This window comes from Rhinopithecus roxellana, chromosome 7 (assembly GCF_007565055.1).
Source record: "Rhinopithecus roxellana isolate Shanxi Qingling chromosome 7, ASM756505v1, whole genome shotgun sequence".
In the NCBI taxonomy this organism is placed as follows: domain Eukaryota; kingdom Metazoa; phylum Chordata; class Mammalia; order Primates; family Cercopithecidae; genus Rhinopithecus; species Rhinopithecus roxellana.
Window position 1 is genome coordinate 81264431 of NC_044555.1, and position 12094 is coordinate 81276524.

Sequence of the window (12094 nt, forward strand, 5' to 3'; positions counted from 1 at the left end):
AAAATCAAAAAGATACCAAAGGGAGCTCGGGATTATAGGGCTATAGGATCTGGGACTCAGTCACCTCACATTGTGCTTGATGCTCTCCCAGCTTCCTATTCTATCAGTGTCATGGGAGTTTTTGTTTTATGGCCATAATTTCATGAGCAATTCCAGTCAATTCCATTAAAGACAGAAGCACTAAGCACTGAGATTTAGATAGAAAATCATGTGTTAATGAACTAGACTAGGCCAGGCCAGGCACAGTGGCACATACCTATAATCCCAGCACTTTGAGAGGCCGAGCTAGGTAGATCGCTTGAGCTCAGAAGTTTGATACCCGCCGGGGCAACATGACAAAACTTCGTCTCTACAAAAATACAAAAATTAGCCAGGTGTGGTTGCCCATGCCTGTAGTCCCAACTACTTGGGAGGATGAGGTGCAAGGATCACTTGAGCCTGGGAGGTCAAAGCTGCAATGAGCCGAGATCATGCCACTGCACTCCAGCCTATGTGACAGAGTGAGATCCTGTCAAAACGAAAAAACAAAACAACAACAACAAAAAACCTTATGCCTAGGACTCTGCTGCTGTCATTGAAATACTAAAATATTATTTAAAACAATAAGAGGCAGGCCTCAGCAAAATTATGACACAGGCAACATTTGCATGTGTGTGGGGGGTATAATGTATAGGGTATATAGGTTATATCACCTTGCCTCTCCAGGTCTCTCTCCTGATTCCTGATTTTCTTCCTTCTATTCCCCTGTAGGTATATATCCTGTATCATAGCTCCTGAAGGGCCTTTTGATTAGCTAGTATCACCTTAAAATGTTGACTAATAAGAAAACCTATCAGTTAATATTTCAAGTATTAGTTATACAGTATCCATAATGGTTGAGTTGAAAGAGACTTTCAGACTTATCAAGATCAACCCTCTCCCTAGTTTTACGGGTAGGGAAGTCCAAGGTCAAACAAGGCCAAGTGGCTTGTTCGAAGTCATACAATTACACATAGGGAAGTCATGCCTAGAACCCGCACCTCCAAGCTGGGTGGCCTAAGGCTCTTTCTATTTTATTGAACTGTCCACCAGCTCACATCCCTTCCCAAAACTCATACAGAGATTATACAGAGAATCACTTCCCATCCATTCCTGCCAAGTTCTGAGATACCTTCTACATTGAATTTCTCCTACAACTCCTCCCTTCTGCCCTCACCTTCCTCTTGTACTTCTTTCCTCTGCAGATGTTATCTTCAGGCCAGTTGGTCCTCCCACTCACCCAAACCCATGCTACATCCCACCCCATACCCTACTTTTACTCATTTCCTAAGTAGGACATTCTGTCTAAAACCCAAAGGCCACAGACATTGTTGCCCTCACACGAGGAACAGCTCTTGGCCTGTTGAGCTCCACATATAAAGTAAAAGCATTTGATCTGAAAATAGATGTTATCACCAGATTATTACAAGGAAATTATATGACTGGAAGACAAGGGCTTTCATCCTTGGCAGCCCTGACTTTCCTCTTGGAATATTCTTCATAGGTCTAATCTCTAGTCCTTACTCAAAATGGTAAAATGTAGGAAAACTTAGAAGTCACCTAGAAGAAAACCAAAGATTCCTAAATGCCAGCCCATTTAAAAATTAGATGTGCCGACCCCACCCCAACATCAGAATTTGGTAATGGGGACTTAAGCATCTGTAGTTTTGAAAAGCTCCTCAAATGATTCTCTTGAGCAGTTAGGCTTGGAAACCCCTGAGGTAAGCCAATGCCTCATTTTACAGATTAGAAAGTTGAGTGTCAAGCTATACAATCTAAAACTTATTGATTCTCACATATAAATTTTTTTCCTTTTGCAGCTGGTTTGCTGGTAACATCTCCAGATCACAATCTGAACAGTTACTCAGACAAAAGGTAAATAGTCTTGTCCTTAAAACAGCCTCACAGAATCTCTTTGTATTTTGGGGTCCAGAGGCTGATGCATTTCTCATAGAAACCTTGCTGCTAATTATATAGTCAAGTCATTGTAGTGTTGCTTGTCCAGTCTGCGGGTTGCCCAACTCTTCATGTCTAGCCACTACTTCTGTGTCCATTATTTATTGCTGCATAATAAACCACTCCTAAATTTAGTGGCTTGAAACAGCGGGATTTATGATATCTCATGATTCTGTGAGTCAGCTGGGCCAGCAGTTCTTAGGCAGGTTTTGCTTAGGGGCACTCCTGTGGCTGCATTTGGGTGGTGGGTTGACTAGGGGCTTGGGTTTAGCTGAGGCAGTCAAGTGGAGTTCCACAGTTCTTCCCCAAGCAGCCTCTCCATGTGCCTTTCTTGGGCCTCCTCACAGCATGGTGATCTCAAGGCAGTGGTTGAAGAGGACGAGCCCCACGGTGCAAGCACTTTTCAAGTCTCTGCTTTTGTTGTGTTTGCTAAGGTCCCATTGGTCATAGCAAGTCACATGACTCAGCCTAGAGTCAGTATGGGAAGGGACTGCTCAGAGTATGAATAAAAGAAATGATTTATTGGAGGCCGTCAATGTAGCCATTAACCTGAGCTCTGTCATTGCTCATTAGCACCTAGACCAGAGTATAGCAGATGTGATACAGTATATGTTTATCTGACTTTATTACTAATTAGTATGGAATGCAGTAGCAAACTCTTTTGATTTCTAAAAATGACACTTTGATATAGTTTAACCTGATAAAAACACTAAACACTACACTTATTTCTTTGAGGGGTACTAGTGAGAATGTAATGACTTCATTTGGTGTTTTGTCACATTCATAGTTTATAATCTGCTCTTTCTGAACCTTCATCTGCTTAGTATTAGCACAAGTCATTGAGAAAGACAACTTGAGTATAGAACTTTAACAACTGATTTATTCTGGATGTTTGGTTTCCTAAAACCTTCCAAGGGCATGATATGGTGATACATGGTTCTAAATTGCATTTCTTAAAGATGAAAACGTTAGGCTTACATAAGCACAACACAGAGAAAAGTATGTGATAGGGTTAAACATTAATTGGAGAGGAAGTGTTCATACACATAGGGAAGATCTGTAAAGAGACTGAGTGAGAAACCTGTGCCCTTTGTGACATATAAAGTCAATCTAAAAGATTTATTTTCCAACCACCTACCATGCAAAATCGTTTTCGAGAATAATGAAAATATTTTCTGTTCCTTCTATATTTTCCTTCCTTTTTAGGGAAAAGAAGGAGCATTTATGGTTAGAAATTCGAGCCAAGTGGGAATGTACACAGTGTCCTTATTTAGTAAGGCTGTGAAGTAAGTATGATAAGGATTTATTTATTTTACCTTTCTGCATATATTCGTTGAATATGCTGGTCACAGTCACATTTTGGGATAAGACATCATCTTTAAACTCTGGAATTTTAAATCAAAGTATTTCTGTTGAATGTGACCATTTGTAGTTGCCTCCACCACCCTCACCCCACTGCCCCACCATCCTTGCCCCACTACTTTCAAGAGGCCATTCTCTGGCTAATCCTCTCCTGCCCCACCCTAGGCAGTAACAGAGTGCCCAGAGCACAGCATGCCTCAGTAAATGTTTATTAAGAGACTCCCAGGTGATTCCCTTTCATTCAGGTCTAAGCCTAGAAAGAAAAAAAAAAATAGCAGTGGAGCCTCTATACTCTCAGCCCTAGCCACCTGCTGAGCAAAGGTGCCTACTCCAGTGTCCAGTTCTTAGTAAGTCCTTCCACTGGGTTCGGAGTTAGCAGAAGGTTGACTCAGTGCCGCTGTGTTCTCTACACAGCTTCCTTCCAGGGCTCTGTCCTCTGTGTGTGACTAAAAGTTCTTGTTTGAAGCCAAATTTCTAGATCCAAATCCTGGCTCTACTATTTCAGGGCTTTGTGACATTGAGCAAGTTTCTCAGCCTCTGTGCCTCAACTTCTTCATTTGAAAGGGGGACATAATGATTGTTACGTTCCATGAGTGGAGTGGGTTAATTCATATATTATATCCAAAACAGTGCCTGACACATAGTAAGCACTTAATAAACTAACAGTAATTACTATTATTGTTGTTGCTGCTGCTGGGGAAGAGTAGTTCTACCTGCTGCACTCCCTGTACCCTAACACTAGGGCATAAAAGACACCCCACAGTCATCTCATGCAAATCATCATCAGAATCCTTCTCCAGAGTTTTACAAGCCACTTTCTTATTGGTAGCTAGCTCTTTTTTTCCTTCTAATCATCCTCCAAAGCAAATGGGAAAGCTGTTTTTATTTACACCATATTGCAGATGAGAGGATTGAGGTTCCAAAAGAACTTATGAAGACCTACCTGGAGCTAATAAGTGACTAGTTGAAGCTGGGCTTCCAATAGCCAAGTCATATTCCTTCATCTACACCTCTGTGCTTACACCGAACCCCCAATGTTTTGGAATGAGAATCTGGTCAAATACTGATTAGGATCTTTTTTTAAAAATTTCTATGTGTGCAACTCTTTTTTAGCAGCTATATTGAATGATCGTCTGCCTTGGTGCCTTCTCCATGTGCCCTACCCCACAGTGCATATATGTATATTTATAATAATTAAGTAATAAAAACGTTATTTTATTTTGAAATTTTTTACAGAGTGCCTACCTACACTTGAGATAATAGGATGTACCCTGAATTGTCCCACAGCACTTTCCAATGCCAGAATCCACGTCCCCAGTGTATCTCATATATTATTTTTCACATGGTAACACCTGGATGCTGTCTAAAGCCAACCCAGTAAGAATTAGGAGAAGACTTTGTTGACTGAGTATCAAAAGCTTTGTGGTCCTCTGGCCCTGCAGTTTCAGCCAAACCTGGTATCAGATATCTTCCTAGTCGAGTTTCCTGACTCCAGATTCATTTTTTAAGGTAGCCAGGTAGATAAATAAACAAATAGATAAAGAATCAAATGAATACAGAAGCCCTCTTTTATGAAACCTCATCAATGGCCTTGAGTGAATTGTATGCTGACACCAAAAGCTGAATAAACATTTGCAGCAAAGAGAAGAACCCTTTCTCCTTTAGTACTTGCAATTTTTACTCGGTTGATGTTACAGCAAGAATTTTTAAAATTTTTTAGCTTTTATTTTAATTTGATGGGTACATGTGCAGGTTTGTTATAAAGGTAAACTCTTGTCATGGGGCTTTCTTGTAGAGATTATTTCATCACCCAGGTACTAAGCCTAGTATTCAATAGTTATTTTTTCTGCTCCTCTCCCTCCTCCCATCCTCCACACTCAAGTAGGCCTCAGTGTCCACTGTTTTCCTCTATGTGTCCATGTGTTCTCATCATTTAGCTCTCACTTACAAGTAAGAACATGTGGTATTTGGTTTTCTGTCCCTGTGTTAGTTTTCTATACAGCAACAATTTATTAACTGTTTCTTATATGCCAGGCATAACCATATAGGGTAGCTAGTGAGTGATAGAACTAAAATGAAAGCCTGGCTCTTGACCACTATGTAATTGTCTACAATCTAAGACAGGTGTATTATTCCTGATTAGCTTAAATCAACATGCATCAATTCAGCATTATTGTATAAAAGCAGAGGAAAAGAAAAAAGTGTTTTATGTGGAGAGGGTACAAGTTCACATGAGGAATTAAAGGACATCCCCACCTACTTCATTCTGCATGCCCCAAAAGAGCCTCCTCCCATGTTTTGGGGTGAGGATACTCAACAGCCTAATCACCTTTACCTCCCTCATTTCCACCTCTGTTATTATCCTATAAGATAATTTATGCTCAGAATAATGATCCTGAAGAACTGTAAGCCTCTCGATTATCAAAGAAAGATTCCAGTTTTATACACTTACTAAGGGAGGAGAAGCCTGGAAAGTTGGAATTTTACTGTACATGAATTCTATACGTGCACCAAAAGATACATTGGGTTCAGTGAAGAACTCTCTTCCATAATTACTTTTATAGTTACACCAGATGTCAAGACTGAGAAAAACATCAGATGCCAAGACGGAGAAACCCTCCCTGACTTCCCTCTCCAAAATTTGCAAATGCATCTAAAATAATTATTTAACCCTGCTTAATCAAGTTTTAATTGTTTATTTAAAACGTTCTAACATTCTCTCTGTTATTAGTGATAAAAAAGGAACTGTCAAACATTACCATGTGCATACAAATGCTGAGAACAAGTTATACCTGGCAGAAAACTACTGTTTTGATTCCATTCCAAAGCTTATTCATTATCACCAACACAATTCAGCAGGTAACTTATTTTAGTTTTTTCTTTTATGGGCCCTTGTTCTTAAATATTAATTTTCTTGGATAATACTGATCCTCCTAATATTCTTAATTATATAGGGAACCATGAAAGTAGGAAAAAATCCTCTCAAGTCTTTTGCCTATCATAATCTTTAACTTACATTCCTAGGAATATAACATGATTGTCTCCTTAATGCCAGAAAGAATGAAATTGAGTAAACTAGGTGACTTAGAAAGAGAAATTCTCTTTATAAAAATATTTGTAGGATTTTTCTGTGTATAGAAGCAAGAGGATTATAAATTTAAAATATTATAGAAATATACATATATATCATTGGATCATGGACCAATTGTCTATTATGACAGGGTTTTTTGCATGCTGACACTAGCACTTACTAATCATTACATATATAAACAGAAATTATATATTATGCATATACATTACATTTTTAGAGAGATGAGATCATTCTACACATATTGCTTAGCTTGCATTCTTTACTCAACATGTCTTAGAGGTTTTTCCATGCGAATACAAAGAGTTTACTCTGGTCTATTTAACAGCTGCGTAGAATTCTACCATAGTTACCCCATAATTTATTCACCTAGCCCTCTGTTGATTAGCAGTTGGATCATGTCCAATATTTTCACATTATAATGGATGTTTCAGTGCACAATTCTGCATGCATAGCTCTGTCCATCTATATGAGTGGTTCTATAGCCAAATCCCTAGAAATGGAATTTCTGAGACAAAGGCTAAGAATACTTACAATGTACAGATTGCCAACTGCTTTTCAGAAATATACAATCCTACTAGCATTTTCTCTCATCCTCACCAACACTGGGTGTTATTAATCTTCTAAATTTTTGCCTAATCAACTGGTGGAAATCCATCTAGAAATACCCTCTGTTTTCTAGAATAGTGCCACTTAAGAGCAGTGGCTGAGTGAATTTCCAACAGTGAGTAAAAATAAGCCATAAGCTCAGCACTAAATTTGTGCTACTTTATATGACTTGATTGCATGCATATAGGTAAATTGGCCTCACTTCTGGCTTTCATTTTGGTTTCTACTGTTGTGTTTCCTTTGTCCCAATTTCCTCAATTGTTTATTTTAACCTGTAGTACCTCAGAAGTACCTTTTGGAAAAGGTATTGGACAAATAGACATCTCTAAGTGAAATGATTCCACTGCAGAGGATGCACAGGAAACTTCACAGGATATCAGTAGGAAATATTAAGATGTTTATTTAGATTTGGATTTTTATCTCATTCTCTTACATTTTCTGTTTGTGGTTGTATTTTTATAATTCACACCAAATATATATTTCATAGAAATGTACTAATTTTTATATTTTAATTAATTAATTAATTTAGCTGATTAAAGGTGAAGGATTTTTATCAAGCAGAGAAATAAGAAAAAAACATAAAAGTGAAGGATTTTAAAAGGTTGGAGACCACTCATATAAAAACCAGACAGATATACAGAAAAAGGAAGGAGGGGAAAAGTACATGTGTGATAGGTTCCTTGACTTGGACAGCATTCCACATTTAAAGCAAAAAACATATATACATATATTTGTAATGGGTTCTTTCAAGCAACTATTAAATTTTATAATTATTTTAACCCAGTTTTACCATAACTAAATATAAACAATTAAAATGACTTGACCACTTAATGAAACTTAGTAATAGGTTCAGTTTTTAAAAATTCAGATGGCTTATTATTTTTTATCCTTCTGTATTGTTTGAATTTTTTGTCAAATGTATGTGCTTTGTGTATACATATTTAAGCGTAAGATTGTAAAGACATAGCAAAAAAGAAGGGAGAGAATTTTTAAAGATTCCATCATGCAATTAATTTCTATGGGATTTTTAAAAATCACATACAGTGTTTTATTCATCTAATTTTTGCTTTGCATTGAGCTAATTAGTCAAGTTAAGCACAACTACAACATGAATGGATTCTCTCTCTGCATTACAACATTCTGAACTCTTTGCTTTTTCAGCCACTTTGGAGACAGACTAGTTGTGAACCAATGTTACATAATGTGATAGGATATGATGTAATGATGTGATATGATGCTGATTCCATTGCAGGCATGATCACACGGCTCCGCCACCCTGTGTCAACAAAGGCCAACAAGGTCCCAGACTCTGTGTCCCTGGGAAATGGTATGGATACATACTTGGGCTCTTAAACTCCATTTTCCATCATTTTTGATTGAAATATATGGTTAATTTACTGACAAAAAAAAAAAAAAAAAAAAAGGAGGAAAGACAGGAAGGAGGCCTCTGCTCAGATTGTATCAGGAAGGATTTTCTTTAAAAAAAATTCTGTCCTTGGCCGGGCGCAGTGGCTCAAGCCTGTAATCCCAGCACTTTGGGAGGCCGAGATGGGTGGATCACAAGGTCAGGAGATCGAGACCATCCTGGCTAACCCGGTGAAACCCCGTCTCTACTAAAAAATACAAAAAAAAAACAACTAGCTGGGCGTGGTGGCGGGTGCCTGTAGTCCCAGCTACTCGGGAGGCTGAGGCAGGAGAATGGTGTAAAACCCAGGAGGCGGAGCTTGCAGTGAGCTGAGATCAGGCCACTGCACTCCAGCCTGGGAGACAGATCGAGACTCCATCTCAAAAAAAAAAAAAAAAAAAAAAAAAATTCTGTCCTCTCAACCTAAATCTGTAAGCTTCTAGCATCACCAAAAAGATCATCAATTTGTTTTCTCTTATTAGACCCCATTATTAGCCTCCAGCACCCCACTGTCTATCCTTTTTCTTTCCTGGATTTTGTGCCCACTCAGCAGAGCTAGTATCCAACCTTATGTTTTAGGACGATCACATCCACCCCGATCACAGTTTAATTTTTTTATTTAAAAAATCTAACAATGTTTTACCAACCTAAGGACATCGGGTACATTTTGATGCTGAGCCTCTCCAAGATGCCTCTGGTTGGCAAATCGTTTTTGCTCTGAGCCTTCTTGTCAAATAACTGTAGCTACTTCGAGAATAGTGTTGTCCTGGTGCCATTGTCAAGTAGTCACAAGACCACATCACTAAGGGTTTGTTTTTTTTAATTTATCAACTTAAAATAAAAAGTCTTGTTTATATTGTCACTGTGAAACTCCCATTGGAGAAGAAATCACTTGGGAAGCTGTTAGCCCCAAAACTTTCTATGCTCATCCTAAAGAATGTCCATCTTGCCTTGTTAGGAATCTGGGAACTGAAAAGAGAAGAGATTACCTTGTTGAAGGAGCTGGGAAGTGGCCAGTTTGGAGTGGTCCAGCTGGGCAAGTGGAAGGGGCAGTATGACGTTGCTGTTAAGATGATCAAGGAGGGCTCCATGTCAGAAGACGAATTCTTTCAGGAGGCCCAGACTATGACGTAAGTTTTTCCCAAGGAATGGCTCTTTAGCCCTCATCATGGGAGGGCATTAGCACTAATAGGCCTACTCTTAACTTTGCATAAATTTGACATAAATATTTAGAAGTTATAAATCGGACTAACACACTGTTAAATCAAATCAGTCTTATGCTCCTACTTTGACAAATATACCTTCATAACAACCTGAAAGGCCATATTCAAATTTAGAATTCCAAGACTCTACAAAGAAACCAGCCTCTGGCCTGTGGTCTTCCAAACTCCACCCCTGCCCCTCTCCCCCAACACCCAACTCCGTCCTGCACTATAAGGGGCCTCAGTAGTTATGTGCAGACAGAACATTCAGTACACACAAGCTCCCTCTCTGTCTCCCTCAAACAGTTATCTAGTGGCTAATAATCTTGGCTAGGGGTAGCGTGCTTTACCCTTAAGCGGACAGACCCCTCAAGGAAGAGTCAGCACAGGTCTTGAAAGAGGACTCAGGACTACATGGATGTGTGATTTCAGAGTCCTGGTGCTCTAAGGGTGGCTGAGAAAGGGATATATAGGAATTGAGTAGGCATGCCTCCTTGGCCCTGTGGCCTCCTTGCCCTGTGGGGAAGTGCATGGTGGGATGAAGAACAGAGTGCTACCACCCAGAACTAATGCAGTACTGAAAACTAATGCTCTACCAACAATATCCTTTTCCATCTTGGTACCTTCAATACAGTCTAATACTCTTCCTAATGTGTCTCAGCTCCCAGCACAACAGCCTTCAATTCTTGCCAATACATATGTGTTCTCTTTCCATCTGTGTCTTCTCTCTCTCTCACTTTCTCTCTCTATCCCTCTCTCTCCCTCTCTCTTTCAGTTATATATAATTCTCCCTCTTCTTGTCAACATAGTAAATCAGACTTTGCAGAGTGACCACCGTTCAGGTTTGCCGAGGTCTGGGAGGTTTTAGCACTGAAAGTCCTGTGTCCTAGGAAATCTCTCAGCCACAGGCAAACCAGGACAGTTGGTCACTCTACTTTTAGAGAATCTATCAGTATGGTATGAAAAATGATGTTATAGTAGGTTTCTGATCAAAAAATAGTTGAAATAAAAAAATTCCTAGCCTGCTAGAGATTGAGAGCATTTTAAAAATTTTTACTTAAATAATTATACTGTACAGTGTTTACAGGCATTTCTCTAAGCACTTTATAAATATTAACTCGCTTAATTCCCATAAGAAACCTATGAGGGTTGTACCATTGTTATCTTAGATTTACAGGAAACTGAAGCACAGAACTGTTGAATAACTTGTCCGGAGTCAGCAAGCTAGTAAAAGTGGAAAAGCAGAGATACAAACCCAGGCAGACATTCTCGTGTCCATTTCTTTAGTCATTCTTTTATGAAGACCAAAGGAACCAGGAAAGTCAGAACAATCACTTTTACCATAATTGCACAATTATTGGGAAGCAGAGATGCTATGTGAATATAGGCCTTTTGCCCCAGCTGACTTCGTGAGCATATGAGATCCGCATAGTTGCAAGGGCCCCCAGTACCTAGAAGGGCCCTGTGCTTGGTTTAATGCTCTGCTGTTGCCATCTTGAAATAATACTTCGTGATTTTTAAACAAGGATTCCTGCATTTTCATTTTGCATTGGTGCCTGCAGTTATGTAACTGGTTCTGCCTTCAGCGATTGGACTGTCATAAAACTGGGAAGGGGGCCCTTGATATTCTCCTTTTGTAGGACAGATTTCTGCCAGATGGGAACTTTCTGCCAGATTTTTCTCATGGTTACAGGCTCATGGTGTAACCTCTGTGTCTTGGTATAACTTTAAAACATATTTTTACCATTACCAAGCTGGTATCCATAAAAAAACACACAAGAAGTCATTTAAAAACATCACCTAATCATAAAGAAAGATGTCAAACTGTGCCACAATGGGAAAAAGTCTAATCCCAAATGTAGGGGCCAAACTGAAGCCTATCATGTGAGGAGTATCAGTTAATATGGTGCCCCACCTTGAGCTGCCTGGGTAGTGACTGAATTTGTTCAAGGAATATTCCTTTACTGGGTGATGGACCTTTGTGCCATCGCAAGCCTTCCCTTTGAAGGGAGCAGTGTTGAGTACCATGCAAGTCTCCAAAACTGCTAAAAGATGAATACTCCCAAGCTCATCACCTTGAGTGACATGATAAGCATTGTCTGTATAGTTAAACTAAGAAGGAAGAAAATAACTTAAAATTTAATAAATTCTTATTAAAATATTTAAGACTTCACATGTTAAATTTAGACTTCTTTACACATTTGAACATTACAGAATAATCCTGTAAATTGTTAAAATTAGATTAATCGTATACGAACAAGTTAATGAGCTTGTAAAAACTGAATGTCCCTTCTCAAAAGAAGACATTTATGTGGCCAACAAACATATGAAAAAAGTTCATCATCACTTGTCATTAGAGAAATGCAAATCAAAACCACAATGAGATACCATTTCACGCCAGTTAGAATGGCAGTCATTAAAAAGTCAGGAAACAACAGATGCTGGAGAGGATGT

At 38.9% G+C, this 12094-nt stretch overlaps 1 protein-coding gene across 1 annotated transcript in view; it reads left to right on the forward strand.

The window, feature by feature from the left end:
• The window catches only part of BMX (BMX non-receptor tyrosine kinase), a 56588-nt gene that overhangs the window by 29187 nt on the left and 15307 nt on the right, over positions 1–12094 (forward strand). Inside the window, exons 11-15 of the mRNA XM_010366076.2 lie at positions 1839–1893; positions 3181–3260; positions 6068–6195; positions 8286–8360; positions 9397–9568. Coding sequence (XP_010364378.2) covers positions 1839–1893; positions 3181–3260; positions 6068–6195; positions 8286–8360; positions 9397–9568 — 510 coding nt within the window. The remainder of the gene's footprint in view (positions 1–1838; positions 1894–3180; positions 3261–6067; positions 6196–8285; positions 8361–9396; positions 9569–12094) is intronic.